Consider the following 21191-nt stretch of genomic DNA (forward strand, 5'->3'; position numbering starts at 1 on the left):
GATATTTTGGGTTTAGGACAGCAGACATCTTAGCTCAGCTAGTGCCTTTTTATAACTTGAAAGTTTTCTGAGCAACTGCAATGACCACATTGCTTGTGAGGAATGTGAAGACTAGATGAATATGATATGGCTGCCTAGCATTTCCTTTTGAGACCGATGGAAACCTGTTGGTTCTTTTGGTCTTAGACAGTCACCAAGAATATAATGAACTTTTATTTGGAAATGCTTCTTCTCCAAATAGTCAGTAGAAGATGTAGATATGCCTGTATCTCTGTCCTTAAAATTCTGTATATGTCTTCTCTGCCCATGGGTTGCATGGGGGAATCAATGGCTATGTTAGCCAGGATGGATTTCTTAATCTTTCCCTCCCCGACTCTGACAGTTTTTGTACAGAGTAAAAGAATTGATCCAAGTAGATTGGATTTCAGACCATACTTTAAGTTTAGGGTAGTTTAGTGTAATAGGTGATTAATCTGCTCTTGATCTCCCTCCTTTTTATTCCCCCTCGTTTTGAAGGGGGGGGGGGGGGAAGAGCAATGCAAGTAAGATAGCCTGTCATCAGTAAGTGGAGATGGAGATCCAAAAAGAGAAGCTACTGTTAAAGGTATAAACCATACCAGGTGTTTTTCATTCACTGATACCACTCAATGTTGTATGTTTTTTGGATTTAAGAATATTTTTATTTGTATCTGCATACCTGTTTATGACTGAAATACTACTAAGTAGTGAGGTGAGGAGATTAGACAGAAGAGTGTGTTCTTGTCATACAAGAAGTTGATAACATTTTAAAACACCAAGATGTGTGGTGCTAATAGTTACAGCCAGAATTCATACAAACATACCTGAAAATTACTGATCATACAAATACTGCACAGTGTGACTTTTGCAATGATAAGTGGCAAAGCATAAAGAACATCGTGATGAATGATTTCGGTAAGCGATTAGGCCCATGCGTACTTAACAATTGTTATCATGGATTAGGCGGCACTTCAGAAGCTTGAGATAGTTGTCAATTTTGTGGGAATCTCTGCGGAGGCAATGCAGCAGGTTGTAAAAGGCAAAGAGTCTGGAGTCCTCATCAGCAAGCTGAAGAGATGGAAGTCCTTCCCACGGAGAGTAAATTTCATTTCCAATCTCACCAGAATGAACCTAAAGACACAAAGTGATACTAGAAATAAATGATAGTGAACCTGACTGGATGTAGAAGATAGCATTTAAAATACTGACCTTGGAAAATACAGTTGGTAGTGTATGGCTTGTAAAATGGTTTCAGCTGTGGTTCGCACTATTCTGTATAATGTTCTATAGCTTCATTCAGGTTTTGAATGAATTTGTCAGATTTCTCAGGCTGTTTCCCTAAAACATGTATAAAGCTTAACTGTTTCAGTAGTGTTTTAAGAGAACTAGTGTGTTAACCTATGTCCAGGGGAACCTGAGTTTGCAGAGGAATCAAACTTTCCTTCATGCATAGACTCATTAGGGATATCTCTTTTTGATTGCCTCCACCTTGAAAACTTTGCTAACATTTGTTCCTAGAAGTTGTTTGTGTGCATTTCCAGATTTGTCTTGACCCATTTCTTAGGCAATGTCTCTAATACATGCAGTTTCAAGTACACATTACCAGACAAATCTCTCAATAGGACATGTTCAGATGTACTGGATCTCAGATTTCATTTAAAAAAAAAAAAAGTGCTGAGTGATACAGAGACTTCTAATGTTAGAAAGCTAAGTACAGGAACTCATGCAGTGAGTTAGTATCTGAGGTGAATATTGGTTTAGAACTCCTTGTTTGAAAGAGGCAATTTTTTCATATCACAGAAATCTATCACAGCAGGAAGGAACTCTGTGCCTCTTGGTCCTTATGTATCATCCTTGCTTCCCACCAGCTGTATTTTGTATAGGCACATAAGAAAGTATCTGTGGAGTCTCTATCATTCCTTTAAAGCAACAGGCAAAAAAATAGACTTACAATAACTCAAAAATGTGGTTTGACACTAATGAATGTGGCAGTCTTATCTTCAACCTCCTTCTGTAAATAATGGGAATGAGAAGGTGGTGACAGGGAAACTGACTTCTTACTGTTATCTTGGATCCTCACCTGCACCCTTTTTACACATAGATATGTGATAGAGATGTATTTGGTTTCACTGATAAATGTATTTGTAGCCTGTATGATATAAGGTTTCTGAGTAAATACATACCTAACTGAAAGAGAGAGAGACCATGAGTGATCTAGTGGGAAGCGGTGGACACAGTGATGGTGGCATTCTTACTGCTGCTCAACTGTTCAGAGCCTAAGCAGCAGCCAATAAAGTCAGAACCTCTTGTCAGCATCTAACTCACTGTCAGAATGATATATTCAGGGACTAACAGAGGCCCCTTTAAAAATAAACAAGCTAGAGCTGATTTTATTCAGGAAAGCTTTCAATCAGTTACTGATAACAAGGGCTATTCAAGTATGGGTTTTGTCAGACAACAGCCTCGTTGTCTAAACTTACAAGTGTAGAGGGAACCAAGTCAGAGCCAGAGTTCAGAGGAACCAGTATGGTGCGAAAAGAGAAATGGAAGATACTAGGATTACTTTACTGCATGCCACATCTTTGCAACAGCTCAGACTTCTAGAACAGTTTTTAGAGCATCTGCTTCCAAAACCTATACACAATACCTAGATGTAATAGATGTGTACAGACATGTTAAAACATATATATATATATAAATACGTGCACGTGAAAAAAATGTCCATGCATCCTTAAATGATCAGAATTGTAAATTGAAAATACTCAAAGATAGAATGATGATCGGCAGTCCTGATGATTACACCTTCTCCTGAAGCAGAACTGGGAGTATGGTGGATTATGCTATGCCAGTCACATCACATTGTCTCTTTAGAAATTGCAAGATAGCAGAGAAAAAAAAGCTGAAAAGTTCTCTGACAACTATTTTGGCTCCAATTTTTATCTTCAGATCTACTTTATATCTTTATATCTCATTTTTTATCTTCACATCTTCCTTTAATATTTCAGGTAGGGAGAGTCTACCTTTGTATGTGTCTTTCTTACAGCAAGAGGCTGGAAGCATGTTGAAGACCTAATACTTACCCGCCCAACTATTTTCTCCATTCCTTCTAGAAGCCGCTTGTTTTGTTCTTCAATTTCTACAGCCTTCCAGAGAATGGTTTCTGGAGCTTCTTTGATTCTTTGTACTTCAGAGGCCAAGTGGATCAGGGGATCATTCCAGGAGCGCAGTACTCCCAGTACTAAATTCAGTAGGTCTTCATGCTGTTCAAACATATTAAGAAAAGGAAGTTAAAATAAGAAGGCTAAATGCTGGCAGCATTAGAAGACATTTAGAGTAGTGTCCATAGAAATTGTGATTTAGGAATTTATTCCAGGACCTATCACTGAATGGACCCTATAGTGCTGTCTTAGATATCTCTGTGTAATTGCATATTTGAAGTTTGTCATTGGTGTCATCATATTTTACAATATTTACACAAGCAGTTACAGTATTGCAATAGAAAATAAAATAAATCATCTTGAAGTCAAAAACTAGCAAACACAACTACATTTCATCTCTGTGAAGAAAAACCAGAACTCTTGTCTGACTTTTTTGTGCACATTTTTAAATCCACTGATTTTTTTTAATTTTCTTTTTTTTAAGTTTAGTACTGGTTGGAATGTTCACACTATGGTAAACCACTATATAGCTTTTATTGCCTCTACGTAACACATCTGTCCTCCCCTTTGAACAATGGTGCTTCCAGCAATAGCTCTCTGGGTTTAAAAATTGTCCTTTCTTGTGGGCAATAGGAATTCATAAAGCTTTGGTTATGGTAGGGTTAGTATTAAACCTTTTCTTCTCTGCTAGATGCACAACCCAGGACTGTGAATTCTATTGCTCCCACTAGAATTTCTGAATGACATACTGAGAAGCTGGCAATACTGTGGGATTGCAGAGATATCACCACCATGAAACTCATAGAGATTTCTCCCTGGAACAGCCCCATTTATATACCTCTGCTTATTTTTTTCTGCAGAGAATTTTAATTCTGTATCTGTGAGCTGCGCATAGGCTGAAAAAGACTATCTTCATCTTCCCTTAATAAGTTTTACATTTCATGTATGTATGTATTGGGTTTCTCTTTACAGGTGTGTTGCAGTATTTCACACTAGAGTTTTTGTATTTGCATTATGATATGACTATTTTTTCCTACTGGTAACAGCAAGAAAATCTATTCAACATTTGTTTAGTAATGTCATTTTTTTCAGCCACTGGAACTATTTACGTCTGCCTACATACAGCAATGTATTTTTTATGTTTGTTAAAATAATAACTATCTATAATATGTTTTAAGGTAACGTTTAAAGGTTGTAATGTTCTCAATAGTGTACAATCATGGTAACTGGCATTGCTCCAGGGGTTGTATTTTAATTGGAAATAAGATGCAGTGACTAAATGTATACCATACAGGAAAAGAAAGAGACACTGAAAGTTACTGGTACATGTATACGCTATATGGTTTGTAACTTAGTATCAGCAAATGTTAAATCAACTTTTCTTGGCTTGTTGGTGTTTTCCTCTTCCTGTCTTTTTTATTTCAATTGAGCTGATTTCTTTCTCTCTGTCTGCTGCCTCACTATCCCATAACCCTCCTTCTTCAGTGCCTTACCCTGCTCCCTCTTACACTGAATGACATTAGAAATGGGACTTACATGAATCTGCTGAGCTTGCTCCTTATCTTCAGGAGTGGTTAAGGAGGAAGTGTGGCAGCCATTAACAGCTTTTGCAATAAAACCCCGGCCCTGAGCGTAGCGTTCGTCCTGCAGATCAGCACAGACAGGCATTATCGAAACAGATAAGTAAGGTCTTCAGTTCAAACCCTGTATTAACTAGTTGTTGTTCCACTGCTTTTATCACTGCTTTTATGCTGTAAAGGTTAAAAGTTTCTGGTGGGTCTTTAGAGTGGAACTGGCACCCAGCAAACACAAACTTGTCCCACAGATAAAGAATGATGGGAAAGTGGTATCTTTTAAAAGAAGTGTTGGGGATCTTAGCAATGGTCAGCACCATACATTGTCGACATTGGGACTGTCACTGTCTGTGCAGCAATCCTATTTGTTTATCTATTGAAGGGTTTCACAGGTTAGCATATGTTTGTGCTTAAAAAGAATTAAATTGCAATTTTATATTTTCTCGCTCTCAGGAAAAGACAGAGTACTTACAAATTCACTGAACATTTCTGAAGAGAGGAAGTGGATATAGTGTGAAAGTTTAACTGCTCGGTCAAAAAGTTCCTCAAGGGAAACTTGGCAATTGATGGATCCATTGGGGCAGATTGGTAAGGAGGTCACTCCTTCCTTTGTCAGCAGCATGTTGGACACCAGAAGAGCCACCAGCAACAAACCTGTTCAAGTTTAAAACAAAGCAAAATGTAATCAGATTGACTTACAGGTGCATTTAGAAGTAGCTGTCAGAGCCAGATTATGGGTGATTTGGGTTGTGCTGTCATATGGCTGAGAGTACCCCCTGTACTGGCTGCTGAAAATCAGTGGAGGAGGGAAGCACTGTAATTCTGTAATTCTTACATCCTTTTCCCCCTCTGTCATCCTGACAGTATAGCAGAGCCTGCTACAGAGTGTGAAGAGAGAAGGTAACCCGTGTTGCAGTGTACACTGTATTCTGAAGTCTCTTACTATGGTGTCTGACTTTATAATGTAGTGATAAATGGAAGAAAAAAAAATCAAACTTCTTCACAGTGTAAATATGGATACATAGTTATATTTGCACAGATATATGTTTGGAAAATAGAGTGATCTTCTTTTTTTTGCCCTCCTCCTTCCAGAGGTCCTTTTCTTCTTTGCAAACATTTGGAGTTTAAATTAATTTTTGTGGGAGTGTGGTTAGGTCACTCTCTTAAGGTTTTGATTGTCCTGGGAGTTCCTTCAGAAGATTTCCAGCAGCTGTGCTGCTTTACTATTTAGAGTTTAACCCTAAATTTCCTACTGCTAAGAAATCAGAGAGAGGTTTTTTCTTTTCTCCTGAGCTTCTGAAACTGATATAGAGGACTTTTCATTATCTAAAGCACAAAACTTCATCTGTTTAAAACTTTTCATATTAACTTAACAGAGTTAAGTTTTCTATTCAGTGAAATAAAATATACACAGAAAAACAATGGAAAAAATAAAAGCAAATGTTTTTAACGGAATTTACACACTCAAAGAACACTGTTCTGTGCTCTGAGATTTTTACTTCTGGAAATTGACCTGTTACATGTACTGATTCACTAGACTTATTTTAAATTAAAGTGTGCTTCATAAATCAGCAGAACTGCCCCCAATGATAGCATGCGATAAGTTTCTTTCTCCCTCTACATTCAAAAAAAGTGCATTTACACATTATTGATGTAAGCCTTCCTCCTGCCTTGTGAGCAAGGTACATGCAGCATACTGCAGTTAGGAACGTACTCTGGGGAATAACTATGAATAAGAAAATCTGAGACTTGGCTTAAAAGTTTGAAGACTGTTATGAAAACATTCACCTCAAAATTACTACATCACTCCTAGCTTTGTGTGTAATGACTTCTAGTCATTGCCTTCTGAGTGGTGTAGCAAATCAGTCTGGATCCAAACTTTCAGGGACAGGGGCAGGTGTTACATCTCTCAATTTTCTGTGACACTGCCCAATGCAAAGGCAGTCGTAGCAGACAAAAGGGATCAAGCTGCTTTCTGGAGGAAGGTTTCACATTACTGGAAGACTAGGTGGCTGGAAGACCTCAGTTTCTAGAGCTGTTATATTTCAGTTGCTTCCTAATTCAATTTAAATTGAAAGAAATATAAAAGTTATGAGCAAGTGAATGTCAAAAGTCTTACCTTTCAGTGAAGCCCCCTTGGCACTCATGGTAGAGATCTTGTATGATGACTTGCTTTACCAGAAAGAAATCTCAATACTTGCTGTTGTTCTCTGCACATACCACTTTTATATACTCCATTCAGGGTCCATTTTGCATACATTCAGCAGGTCGTGGAGTTTACCTCGATAATTACAAACATCAAATTGCCTTTCTTCCACATTCATATTAATTTTTTTTTTTTTAATTTTAACTGTGAGAGGGAATTTCATTAATAAGTTCAGCTGTGGGATCCCATTGAATGGAGTGCCAAGATTTTGCCCTCAATGAGGTGAAATGCCATTGATCTAGTTGTCAGTTCAGAGACAGGTATTCTCAATGTTTCTAGCCTGCTGTTCCTACTCCCACAATCATCTTCTTGTCCTTCCTTGTTTCTTCAGCCATCCGAAGTTGCTTATGCTAAAATTCTGGCTATTTGTGGGAGGTAAACACTACTTTATAATGTCCCCATTGAGAAAAATAGCAGATATTGTACTGAAATTTATCCAGAGAAAGGGAACAGAGACTCCTGGAAAGACAGGTCACTGTCTGTAAAATTATAGATATGACAGTTCTGGTCAGTTAAAAAATATATTACACAGCACAAATCATGATATGAATGTTGCTCAGTCTGAGAGATGATTAGAGAAATAGGGACAGTTCTTACATTAAAAAAGTAATAATGTGGAACAATAAAAGAGGTAGAAGTTATATGTTTACTGTTTAATCTCAAATGTTTCATGAATAAATTAGCATTATTTAAAAAGAAAAAAAAAACAACCTCTACAAACCCATGAAATTATTTTCTATACTTGAAAACCCTCTGCACAAAAAATGGGCATTTCCACCACATGCAAAACATATGCTGTCGTCAGCAGTGGGATTTGTTTTCAGATGTGATGCATCTGTGGTAATCTACAAACTAGCCTTAGCAGGTTGGCCCCATTTTCTTGCTGTGTGAGGCTCCTCTGTGTGAATATATTAGCAAATATATAACCTTTCATCTGTTTCTCAGGTCCATTTACCCACGTAAAGACTTTCCAAATTAAATGATCATAATGAATAAGGTATACAGTGTTAATGAATTTTCTTGCCTTGTTCCATAACTATGGAACAGGTATGTATATTACCCTGAATCTTTCATTATTTCATAACTATGGACAAGGTTCTTGAAGCAATGATAGACAAGGGAGAAGAAAGATAGAGCATTTAGGGGGGAAATGTGGAAGGCTTTTCTTGTGAAGCAAGATGCTTCAGCAATCAACCAGAACTGGTATCAGGTGGTCTACATCTGCTAAGTTCTAGGATGTTTGCTAGAACAATTTTTTCTGCTTAGAGGCTTCACCTTGTTTGGAAATTGTGGTCCTGCTGAGCAAATGAAGCAGTTGTTGCCTGCAGCAAAGTGGCAATCTGATGAAGGCAGTAATATTAGAATAGGGCCATGGCCAAAATTCTAGAATGGATGGTAGAAAAACAGCTGCCTTCTAGACTGCAGATACATGTCTTATGATCTTGATTTAATTCAGCTTCATTTGAAAATCTTCTTCAATTAGATTACGGGTGAGGTTGAAAAATCCTAGTGTCTTACAACATCTTACAACATTAGAAGAGTCCTGTGAATTAGATGAATGAGCAGTTCTCAGCTCACTTGTTGCACTTTCATTTACTAGTCTCCTTTTCTTGGCATTTTGAGGGTTTGGCAGTGGTGTTAAAATAAGGCACACAGTTAATTGATATTAGGGACTAGATAACAAAGGCAGCAGGTAAACTCCCTAGGCTGTCTTTTCCCTTATTGGAAAGGAAAGCTCCTCTGAGGCCTGACAACATCAGCTAAAGTCAGTATCCTCATATGACTTAGTTTGGAGAAATGCCTTACACAGTTCTCTTGCCAGGTAAGTGTAGACAAGCACCTTAAATGCAGACATTAGAAGAGTGGTTATTTGAAACCATTGCATGATGTTTTAATTAAAACATTCCACCACAAAATAATATACTCTTACACCTTTCATCCTCAAATACTCTACAAACATGAATGGACTAAAATTGTCAGCAATCAAGAATCATAGGCAGGAGAGAAGACACTTTCTATAAATTAAATAAATATAAAAATGAAGGGTTTTTTTACCAGGTGTGGGTACTGACATAGAGATTAAGAAGTTTATTTGTGGCTGCACAGGAAGTCTTGGGGAAAAAAAATAAAATTCCTGATTCCCAGACCTACACTTGAAGTGAGGAACATAATTTCTGACTAGTACGAAAAAGAAAATAAAGGTGAGAGAAACAAAAGAGAGGGAAAGTTACAATAACCAGAAATAAATAGGCACGTATATTAATTTTCTAAATTAGGAGTTCAGTTCTATTTAAAAGTTGAGAAAAACACTTGAAAGTTGCTGAAAATGGTCCCCTCTGCCTTATGAAAGTGACCTGGCTTTATGTTCTCCAAAGAAGTAGTATGGAACTTGGCATCCCATCATCTCTGATTATTCTTTGAACCATGGTAAAGGAAGCTGATACTAGCCCCCAGTAGTCTCCTAATTCTGATAGTAGCTTAGGACAGCACTGTAAATAGCTGGACAGTCATCAGTACTAAGGGAAAAGCCTCTGGAACAGAGAAACTACAAAGTACAGCTGTGATTAGCAACGTTTCCATCTCCCTTTGTCTTTTACTTCTTCCTTAGGGATTTAATTGACTTTTATCTTCAAGATCTTTCCTGGAAATAAAATTAGTAGAATGTTGCCACCCAGTGTAAACATATGCCAGAGGAACTTACTATATGTAGACTGTTATATAGCTTTTATCTCATTACTTATGCTTCATAGGCATTACATGTGATGTATCAGTATTCCAGATAAAAATGTTTAGTGCCCATTTCTCAATAACCTTATCTTTCTACCTCATATCAAGTTGCAAACCATGAATTAGACTGTGACATTTTGATTGAGAACTATTGATCAGTACTGGAAGATCGAATATTCTTATTCCATTTTACTTTGCTTAAAGCTTTTGAGATATGCAAAGTGTTGTGTCTGATTGATAGCTAACACAGAGGAATGAAAAATCTTTTCTAATAAAATAGTTCTTTGCAGAATACTTAACAAGTTGAATCAAATATTGGGAATATATCTTAATTTTGTCTTTTTCTTGCTTGGAAGTATCTCTCTTTAAGAACTGAACATTAGTTAATGCAGAAGTTTGAAACACCAAATTTTTGTTATGTTTTTAACAGACAATCCACAAGTTATGTGTGCAGAGCATGCAAAGCTGAACGTGAAGAAATATATTTCTGTATGTGATCTGATTGTTTGACTCTTCAGATACACAATGAAAAAAAGAGGGTTTATGTGTTCCTCTCTTGCATATGTAATGAGAAATGAGACAAGCAAGGCCAAGGCCCATCTGGAATTAAATCTGGCCGAGGATGTCAGGGACAACAAGAAGGGCTTCTTCAAATACATCAATAACAAAAGGAAAACTAGGAACAATGTGGGTCTGTTACTAAATGGGAGGGGTAACCTGGTAACAGAGGGCACAAGCCAGTTACTGAATGCTGCCTTTGCATTGGTCTTCAGTGACAAGACCAGCCCTCAGGAATCTCTAACCCAGGAGACCAGGGTAAAGGAGTGTTGAAAGGAAAATTTTCCCTTGGTCAAGAAGGATTGGATTAGAGAACACCTAGGCAAGCTTGGTGTCCACAAGTCCGTGGGCCCTGATAAGATGCATCAATGAGTACTGAGAGAAGTGGCAGACACCATAGTAAGGCTGCTGATGATCACCTTTAAAAGCTCATGGCAATCAGGAGAGGTACCTGAAGACTGGAAGAAAGTAAATGTCCCCCTGGTCTCCAAAAAGGGCAAGAAGGAGGACCCAGGGAACTGCCGGCCATCCAGCCTTACCTCAATCCCTGAAAAGGTGAGGAAGCTTCTCATTCTGGAAGTGTCTCTGTCCACATGGAGGACAAGAAGGTGATCAGGAGTATTTAGCATGGATACACTAAAGGTGAATCATGATTGAGCAACCTGATTGCCTTCCATAATGAAACAGCTACCTGAACAGATGAGAGCAGAACGGTGAATATTGTCTGCCTTGACATCAGCAAGACTTTCAAAACTGTCTCCTACCATATCCTCTTGGGTAAACTCAGGAAGAGTGCAGACTGGATGAGAGGACAGTGAGGTGGATTAAGAACTGGCTGAATGGCAGGTCCCAGAGGATTGTAATCAGTGGCACAGCATCTAGTTGGAGGCTTGTCACTAGTGGTGTTCCCCAAAGTTCAATACTGGACCCAGTACTGTTTAACTTATCCATCAGTTACTTGGATAATGGAAGAGGGTGCCTCCTCAGGAAGTTCACTGATGACACAAGGCTGGGATAATGACAGATACCCCAGAGGGCTGTGCAGCCCTTCAGAAGGACCTCAAAAGTTTGGAGAAATGAGCAGAGAAGAACTGTCTGAAATTCATAAAGGCAAATGCAGTGTCCTGAATCTGGGGAAGAATAACCCCATGCACCAGGACAGGCTGAAAAGCAGCTCTGTGCAAAACAACCTGGGGATCCTGGTGGGCAATAAATTGTCCATGAGCCAGCAGTGTGCCCTTGTGACCAAGAAGGCCAATTATCCTGGTGTACATTAGGAAGAGCATTGCCAGCACGTCAAGGGAGTTGATCCTATCCCTCTACTCAGCTCTGATGAGGGCATATCTGGAGTGCTGTGTCCAGTTCTGGGCTCCTCAGTACAAGAGAGACGTGGAGCTCCTGGAGCAGGTCCAGCAGAGGGCAACAAAAATGGTCATTGGACTGGAACGTCTGTCTCACAAGAACAGGCTGAGAGAGTTGGACCTGTTCAGCCTTGAGAAGAGTTAACTGAGAGGGGACCTCATCAATATATATAAGGATCTAAACGGAGGCTGTTGAGAAGGTGAACCCAGGCCCTTCTTGGTGGTGCCAAGCAATAGGACAAGGGGCAATGGGCAGGAACTGATGCACAGGAGGTTCCATCTGAACATGAGGAAGAACTTTACTGTACAAGTGACCATGCACTGGAACAGATTGCCCAGAGAGGTTGTGGAGTCTCCCTTACAGAAGATACTCCAGAACTGTTTGGATGGAATTTATGTGCAACGTGCTCTAGGATGACCCAGATGGAGCTAGGAGCTTGGACCGGATGACCCACTGTGGTCCCTTCTGACCTTACCCATTCTGTGATTCTATGGTTCTGTAAGTTGGAGTCATAATACTGAAAATATTTTGGTCTTGTCTTTCTTTTGTAGAAAAAGTTATCTAGTCAGCTAGGGGGTTGGCTTTGGAAAGGCGCAAAACTATTTTAACTGTATCAAAACCAAATCCTCAGAGCACTTTAAATTTCCATAGAATCATAAAACCATAGAATGCTTTAGGTTGGAGGGGGCCTTAAGGATTATCCACTTCCAACCACCCCTGCCATGGGCAGAGACACCTTCCACTAGACCAGGTTGCTCAGAGCCTCATCCAAACATGTGGAAAATACATTTGGAGGAGGAACATAAACAGAATATTTTTTCAATCTAGATAGTTTTAAATGACAAATACTTTGTCTTTTCTGACAACATATTACTCCCTCTAATCTCCATGAAACTTTTGTTCAAAATTCAAGTGATTTTCTAGGATTCTGTTAAACAAGAACATATTCTTCTCCCATCTTCTTCATGTAGGGAACAGGAGAATTTTAAAAGCATTCTTTCCAAACGTTTGTCTCAGCAAAACCAGCAAAATGGGATTGAGTACTTTCTTAATGTGCTGTCTGTGTGAAGGCTGGTAAAAAATAGATAAGAACATAAGGGAAAATGATTCCATATGGAGAAAAAAAAAGGTGAAAATCACTGGGAGATTTTCAGTTTAGTTTTAATTCAAGTACCAATGTGGTTTCATACAATTTCAGAAGTAGACATAAAAATGAAATGGTAGAACATGTTTCAAAAATAATTTATCAACATTGTCACTATGATGACATACATCCAACTGCACCATGAAATATTGAGAGTGAATCCCAAGTAGAATTCCAGCTAATGATAGCAAAAGTCCAAGGGACTTTGCAAAGAATTGAGTAAAAGCTGGCTAATATATATTGTTCCTGATACTTGAAGTTGTTTGAAGTCTGTGGCTCTGTGTTCACTAATGCTGTATCTGTGTATTATCAAATTACTTGGCAGTATAAATTTGATCGGGATCATGCATAACTACATTATGGCACTTCAGCTGAATTATCGAGAGACCATGCTATGGTAGTTATCCTGGCTTGATACTTGATACCAGATTTCTCTGACTGTTGGAGGCTGGATGATAAGCATCTGACATCTACTAGGACAAAGTCGCACTATGAAACTTTCTGTGTAAATGTGAAGTGGCAGAGTGAGCATGTGCTGGTTCAGCATTTTATGTCATGTGGCTGCAATATTATTTATCCAATACCTTGATTCCAGTTTTCCTTTTTCAGAGCTGAAAATGAGTGATTTTGAAAGTAAAGACAAATAAAGAGGAATCTCCACCCTCCAAAAAGTCTTTAGAGTGGATTGCTGGAGTCATTGCTGTATAGTTGAGGTTTTGAGTAGCTGTGACAGCTTCTTCTGTCTGTCCAGTCTGAGTCTTGTTCTGCTTTTGGGATGGTGGAATCATATACTGGGACATAGTTGGCCTGATTTATAAAGCTGGAAGATACAGTCCAGTGCAAATGGAGAAATTTTGTAACTTGCATTTGCACACTTTGATTTATAAGATACAGTTACTACTATAAAAACATCATTGTTTTAGCTCTGTCTTAGCATACAAAAGTGTGGTTGATTCTGAGGCACACGAAATATCACAACTCCAAAGACCGAAGACCTAGTGATTTAAACAGTTTCTCTATTTTTTTGCTTGTTTTCCCATACATTAGCTTCTATGTCTGATTTTTTTCCCCCTTGACCATGTTCTGCTACGTTCATAGCTACAGTCTGCTACAATCAAGTTATTTTCCATAAGATCCTGATTTCAATTAATCATTATTCCAGATAAAGTGGAAGGAGTTTCAAGATTTTACCTACCACAGTGGAATTTACTAGGGGGCTGGGTAATTATTGGTATTGTTTAAGTATTATATTTGTGTAACACACTTTTAATAAAATGTAATAAAGAGTAAAATTGCCATCAGAAGGCTGAAATTTTCCTGCTAACATGTGGGGAGTAGGAGAAATAGAATCTGTTTTAAATATTTGCATATTTTTAATTCCATGAATAAACGCATCACTGGAAAAACATTTCCTTAAGTGCTTTGTGGAACTAGAGTCTGTAAAAGTAAGAGGATTTTTTTTTTCAATTGCAAATACATTGAAAAGAGCACTGAAGTGTACACAGAGATTTTAAGCACATTTCAATAGGAGAGTATTTCCACAGATTGTGGTAAGCACCCTTCTGTTTAGCATGCAGTGCTAGATTTCAGTAATGGATAGTAACCCAAAATGGCAAATGGAGATTTTGTCCTATGCTTTAGAAGCACATCTTTGCGAAGATGTGTTTTAATTCCTGATATGAAATGCTCTTTTGTCTGATAATCTCTGATGTATATATATATATGTGTGTGTGTATGTGTGGATTGAATGGAGAGGAAAAGGTGAGTAGAAAAATTTTTTGGGGAATGTGGTGTTAGCTGAAAGCAAAATAACAAGCAGAGATCTGTGCTGACATTCTTGCTTTCTTGGGAGGATCTTCCTTTTAGTTGTATGCTTATCAGAGGGAGGAGTGCATATTACTGCTCAAAATCCTCTGTTTCATAATGGGATAGAAGTAATACTGAAACAATGTGACCTTTACTTTGTCTTAAAGGAAGCATTCAATGTCAGACATTTCTCTCAGTGATTCCAAAACCTATCACATACTCTTTCCTTCATTTATTTGCTACTGTCTCTAAACCTAATACATTAGAAAACAAACAGAACCCTACCCACCAAACAAACAAACAAATCCCATTAAAAAGCTCTGAAGGGATGAGGTGTATGTGTATTGGGCATCTCCTGTCCCACACGAAATTTGGGACACGAAATTGTTCAGTATCTCACTAGAATGGTTTTTCCAATATACCACATTTTTCAAATATTTTAATTAAGCTTGTCATATTTATTGAACCAAGGCTAGAAATTAGTATTGACATAGATTTTTTTTGGAAGACATGTGATATTATTTTAGTAAAATGAACTCACCTACTTCCTAAAACAAAAATGTTTTCTTTGGGGAAAAATGGGGAAGTAGTTATTCTGTGACTGTATATTTTGTGCTATTAAAATAAATGAATACTGCAAGGTGAAAAATGTATGGAAATGCATATATAGCAGGCACAGCCCATGATATGTTCTATGTAGAGGTTGTCACCTATCTCAGGGTATCCAGTAGGATTTGCCTATAACTTTAAAACTTACAACTGATAGCTATATTGAACATAAAGTAATATGAGTAAAAAAGAAATAAATGTTTGTTAATAAGAACGAAAAAAAGCTGAGGAGATTAAAGGAAACATTTTTAAACAGAAATACGAAAAAACTATAATCAAGAAAACTTTTTGGCAGCAAATACTGCTAACCAGTCCTTAGAAGGTCAAATACATTAAACTGTACACCTGCAGCACATTTTGTATGTTTAAAAATTCATTAAAAAATTATTGAAGGTGCATTTCTGTTCAATCTCTTCTCTAATGAATATATTTGCATATAATCACAGCTTTTCTCCTTTAGAGCTTTCTTACTCATTTTCTAAATCCTCAGTCTGTAACCTGATCTTGTGGGATTTACAAAGCTGAGGCCAAAGTCATCATGGAAATGTCATGACATTGCCATTATCAGAAGTGTCTAGTCATTGTAAATGGCTGAGCAGGAGTGGTTACATCAAATAGACTGTGAGACTTGTTTCATTGTTTCATGGCTTCTTACAAGAACAGGAAGAGATAGATGAATAGTTGCCTGTTTTGTCTATGTATTTTACTTTAGTTTTTTGAAGTGTGATCGTAAAATCATTGTTTGAGCTACTCTTCAAACTCAGCTCTTTCCAAGGGATGAAAGCTTTGATATTGTTACAGTCTGCCTTGGGGAAAAGAAAGCAACAACAAAAAAACACAATAACAACAACAGCAACGTCAGCCCAATAAGAGAGAGTGGAGTGCAGCACAATCTTTGCATCACTTCCTCCTTATAGATTTTTTGATTTGGCTCTGCTTTCGAAGCTTGGGGCTAATATTCCCTGTGGAGCATATTTCGAGTGTGTTTGGCTTTATACCTGTGAAACATCAACATCATCCCACCTTGTTGACACCAGAAAAGACAACATTTTCATAGTGAATAAAATTAACTTATTTGTATCCTTCATAAAAATGGATATGCTAAACAGAGGTAGTTAATTTTTTAAAAAAACATAGACTTAAAGTAATTCCTATAAAAGGACTGAAGTTTTATTCAAATTATTATGTTCTTTCCTTTAAAAAAACCCCAACAATCTACCACAAATTTTGTACAAAAATTCTGCTTTTCTGAGTATGTACTCTGTCAAGTTCCTTACACTTACAAGTCTTTAAATCAATCTTTAAAAAGTGGAGGAGACACCTGTATCAAGAGTAATGTATTTTTACGCTCATGTTTGTTGTGAGGGATGCAATCATAATGTTAAAGATTTCTAATCTGTAATTTTTCTCTAAAACTTATAGTAAAAAATTATTTCTTATTATGTGTAGGAGAAAGACAGCCAGTCTACAATTAAAGATGATCAAAGAACAGAAGATTCATAGTTTTTTAATATTTATTTCTTGTCTTTATGACATTAGGGCAACAGGGTATTACATATTGGCTTGCAAAATTAAAACAGTGTGGTATAAAATTGCAGCACGTTTTGCCATTATGACTCTTGAGTTCATGTGTAGACAAATCCTGTAGCTGGATCCACTATTTGCATGTGGCTATGAGATGAGGATTCAAAATAATTGATTGGGGATGACCAGATAGCATAAAGTTTTTTTCGGTTTACGCCAGATTTGTTCTGGAGAAAAATCATCTTTAGGTAAATCAGATAAAGCAACTCAAAAATTCTTCCTGTGGTAGTCAGTTTTTCTTCCACAAAATCTCCTTTTCTGCATGGGTTGATGCATGTCAGAAATCTATGGCTGTTAAAAAAACAAAAAAAAAACCCAAAAAAATAATGACAAAATAACCCCTTTCATTTTAAACAGTGTCAGTAGAAATAAACCCAATTCCTCATTAGGAATAGTGATGATCACAAGAATAGAAAGGCAAAGTGACGAGTCATTTTTCCCGTGCTCCAGTTTTACTCTCTACCATGTAGGAACAAGCGTGAAGGATTTGTAGCTACACTGGCCATAATAGAAACTGCAGGTATTTGGTTTAATAAAGACTACATTAATCCCATAAAATCTTAGTGTGAGGTAGAGCTGCTGTTAACCACTGGGCTAGAGGTGAAGAACCTTCAAAGCCTGTAAACGTGCCAGTAGTAACTGACTATTCTTGTACATTCCCTCCAGCCACCTTTCACTTCACAAAGGTTTTTAATTTAGATCTCTCATATCTTTTAACAGCTTTAAAAAAATTCTGTCTTCTTTTTTTTTCTTCTCTATTTTCTTCTATTCAGAACATGAATTTGGAAGGAGGAAAAACTACAACAAAAATCCTTCACATCCGGAGATTTGTTTTTTGCTTTCTGAAATGAAATCTGCAAGTTTTTTTTAAAAGATGAGTAGAAGTATCAATCAGCAAGATGCAGACCGAACTTATCTGACAGGCCCATGACAGTGTTTAGTGCTCTCCAATGAGATTTTGTGGAGGCATATGATTATATGTCTGAAGGCTTTTTCCTGAGAACATCGGTTCAGAAGGGGCTGCTAGCCTCTGAATAAAAGCAGACACAATTGCTCTCACATTGTGCAGGAATGCATTACACAGTGGAACGAAAAATTCCATAGTTAGGATATCTGTAGGGAGATGACTGCAGCGTTTCTGTTTTGTGATAAATCTAAGGTACTACGGAACTAGTTCTAGAGGTTTGGGGTAAAATGAATAGGGCATGTGTAGCTATTTATGCAGGAAGAGTTTTAACATTGTATCTTGTAATAACCTTGGAACTATGACTATTTCTGTAAACCTAATGGGGTGTGATTTGCCTATATAGAAAGGCATAGGTCATATGCATAAACTGCACATAAACATATGCTCTATTCTACATCTCTATTTCAAGTCCTGTGGAATCATCCACAGATCATATAACCCCATTTAATTTGCACTGGCTTTGGTTTTCCTTTCTCAACTCTTATATGTCTTCTGTTCCTCTCCTACTGTGACACCACATGAAAAGCAAAAGATTGTTTGACCTCCAAAAATCCATTAGTCTGCCACCTGTGTTCATGTATCTGGATGTAATAATGCACATACTTGCATGCAACTCACACACATACCTCATTTGCTTCTGGACATATGGTCTAGATCAGTCCAGAAACTTGTTGCACAAACACATCTAGCCATATGCACACCTAGAAACATCCCATTACAAGCATGCATGCATGCAAACTCAGTTCACAGGGTTTTTCCATGCAATGGCTGCCAGGCTTAGTTAAAGGTGCAGGAGTTAGTAGGCCAATCCATGTTGATTTGTAATGCTTTTGACAGAGTAAGATTCTGTGCAAACAATCAAATGAGTGATCTAGCTGCTCTTAACCTCCTTTTATATAGCATTTTGTGTTAATAAAAGACTAGCTAATCTTTACACATAGTCAAGTGAACTTGGACTAGGTTTTTCAGTAGGTCATGATATGCTTAGGATGCAAGATGCTATGACTGGTGTTAGAAAATGCCCTGGTCTTCCCTAGGATAATCTTGATATGATGTTGAATTAGTGCAATCTGTGGGATGAAGTTGGTACAGATCCTCTTCTAAAATGTACTCTTGTAGATTTAGAAAAGAACCGAATTCCAGATCCTGACTTTAAATGGCAGTGAAACCTACTGTTTTGAAGAACACTGGTAGGATCTGGCAAAGATATGACAGAATTTATAAGGAGATAAGTATTTTTTACTACATTTATAGTCTTGTTGATAATGAATATTGTCTGTATGAATATGGCAGGTAATAGGGAAATCATTTAACTGTAACTTAACCTGAAACCTACTTCTTTTTTCTGGCAAAACCTTTTTAATTTACTTTAATTTGTGATTTTAGTTCAGAATTTTTAGCTATTGGAAGTATTATGTTGCCTCATCCTGTTATTTTAAGCTTGGCAAAATCTGTGTAGTGATTTAGCAAAACTGAGAATAGTTATCTATCTCACTGATAATAACTCTCAAAAATGCTATCAGTCAAACAAATCTTTATTGTTAATAAGGTATATATTTTCTTGGCAGGATAAGAATTACGTGTCACATACCCTTGAAGCTATTTGCTACCAGATACTCTAATACTTTTTGGAACAGGTTTTGTAATAAAGAAGAGGCATGTATCATTCCCTTAGGGTGTCAGCTCTCTAGGTTGCTGGATAATGCTGGAAACAATGAGTCCCATATCTAAGCCTAGTCCCGCCAAGATCCAACCTGCATTCTGTCAGATCTGGGATCCTGCTCAGATCTTTTATCACAGAATATGGTGGAAAGAGAAGGGATCCCTTATATATGTATATACTTATATATATATATGACTAGAGTCTATTTAAGGCTGAAAAAATAAGGACTAGGTGTTTTCATATACTGCAAAAATAGTTGATGCAAAATATTGGTATGATGTTCTGCCCAGGGAACCCTGGAGCTTGGGAACTGGTTTGCTGCTGTTGGAACCCAAGAATATTTTTCAAATAGTCTTAGGGGTAATCTGGTCTAGAAGTGTTTAAGTTACTAGCACAGCCGTGGACCCCTACTGCCAAGTCCCAGTCTAATATTTACTTTGGAATATGACCAGTCAAAGAAAGAGGAAGATAAAACTATGTCTGTCAATTGCCTTTAACTATGGGTGAATAATAATAAATCCAGAGAAACATGATGGTCAGGCACCACTATGAAAGCTGGAGCATGAATTGTATTACTGAGGAGTCTATGATTTCAACTTGCTCATGATAGTGTTGTCTTTTGCTTATGAGCCCCAGATCAACTCTTTTGTTTAGCCTGAGAGCTATTTTTCTACAAGATCTATAATTCTCAGAGATAGAGAATCAAGAGAGCAATACTGTAACACTCTTGGGTTAAGGGAAGACTGGATCCAGGTTTTGGAGGATTTATGGTAGAAAATAATAGCTTCTTTGTCATGCTGGTCACTATGCTGGAAGAGCTTTAGACACCATCTTTGCCATTGCTAACTATTTAGCTTGTCTACCAAGTGTCTACTCTCCTGTTTCCTTTCCTACAGTTCGACACAGAATCAGAGCTAGCTCTAGACAGTGAGTGAGGAGAGATGGAATCTCATTATTACTTTGATGGCTGTAGACAGTAAATAGTTGAAGTGTTTCCATTTTATAGCCATCAACTGTCACTTAATTTAGTGGGTACTCATTGATCTCCAGCAGAGATTTTTGAAATTATAATCAATATGAAGATGCCACAGAGGAATAATAATAAACCTCTTAGGAGCTGGAAATACATTAAATGAATCAGGAGGCTGCGTAAATAATACCACATGTATGTGGTGAGAGCTGTCTGGATAGCTGTGGCTACAACTCCAAATAACTCCTAAGTAGCCTACAAAATGAAAGTAGATTTAGTCATTATTATTGGAGGGTCTACTCATGGGACTGTATCAAATGTAGTTAGAACAGCATAAAACATGAGAAACATGAAAGCTCTTCTTGTTTCCCTTTTAAAGTGTTCCCTTTCTTTGATTTTCTGGCAAAGCATATGTATGTTTGTGTATGTGAGGAGGATAAAGACATGGGATGAAAACGGAAGAAAGAAAGCTCCAGCAAAAAGTGAGAAACACTTACTTCAGAGGAGAGAGTATTACTAAGTTAAAGGATTAAAACAAATGCTTGGGTGACTCTTGCTGGTATCTAAACCACCGCTTCACCTCACTTCATTTATGTGGGCCTAGTGTGGCTCAGGTCATAGAGGCGGGAATTTGAATATTCTGAAGCCCAGAAGGGGCTAGAGCACTTAGGCCAAGCCTAACTGTGTAATCCCATCTCTGATACTGTTCTAGTCTTCCTGTGTGTCTTTGGTCACATTCCACAAGTTTTTTGCCTCATTAGCTTCATCAGTAAAAGTGGGTGGTATTTACCTGAGGCTTCATAGAAAAGTTATTATTAACTAGGTCATATTTAAGGAGTTGTAAT

General features: G+C 37.5%; 1 protein-coding gene across 2 annotated transcripts; it reads right to left on the reverse strand.

Annotated features, from left to right (window-relative positions):
• Positions 1–657: 657 nt before the first annotated feature.
• Positions 658–19986, reverse strand: PRL (prolactin). 2 transcript variants are annotated; one of them, XM_027654136.1, is made up of 7 exons: positions 19974–19986; positions 17337–17340; positions 6870–6885; positions 5223–5404; positions 4713–4820; positions 3099–3278; positions 732–1149 (listed from the first exon to the last, which is right to left on the reverse strand). In XM_027654136.1, exons 1-7 carry the CDS (start codon positions 19979–19981, stop codon positions 958–960), a joined length of 690 nt encoding a protein of 229 aa, XP_027509937.1. In that variant the 5' UTR covers positions 19982–19986; the 3' UTR covers positions 732–957. The 2 variants fall into 2 exon arrangements, with proteins under 2 accessions (XP_027509936.1, XP_027509937.1); XM_027654135.1 differs by lacking the exons at positions 17337–17340; positions 19974–19986 and having other exon boundaries at positions 658–1149; positions 6870–7195.
• Positions 19987–21191: the final 1205 nt, after the last annotated feature.

This window comes from Corapipo altera, unplaced genomic scaffold (assembly GCF_003945725.1).
Source record: "Corapipo altera isolate COAL_440 unplaced genomic scaffold, ASM394572v1 60, whole genome shotgun sequence".
Taxonomy (NCBI): Eukaryota; Metazoa; Chordata; class Aves; order Passeriformes; family Pipridae; genus Corapipo; species Corapipo altera.

What these genes read in the sequence shown, in the direction of transcription:
- PRL (XM_027654135.1), bottom strand. Translation starts at nt 6,897, where the DNA reads ATGAGTGCCAAGGGGGCTTCACTGAAAG. An exon ending in CAAGGGGGCTTCACTGAAAG is followed by an intron (nt 5,405 to 6,869) that starts GTAAGACTTTTG and finishes AAACTTGAACAG; the next exon opens with GTTTGTTGCTGGTGGCTCTT. An exon ending in TGGAGAAAATAGTTGGGCGG is followed by an intron (nt 1,150 to 3,098) that starts GTAAGTATTAGG and finishes TTGTGTCTTTAG; the next exon opens with GTTCATTCTGGTGAGATTGG.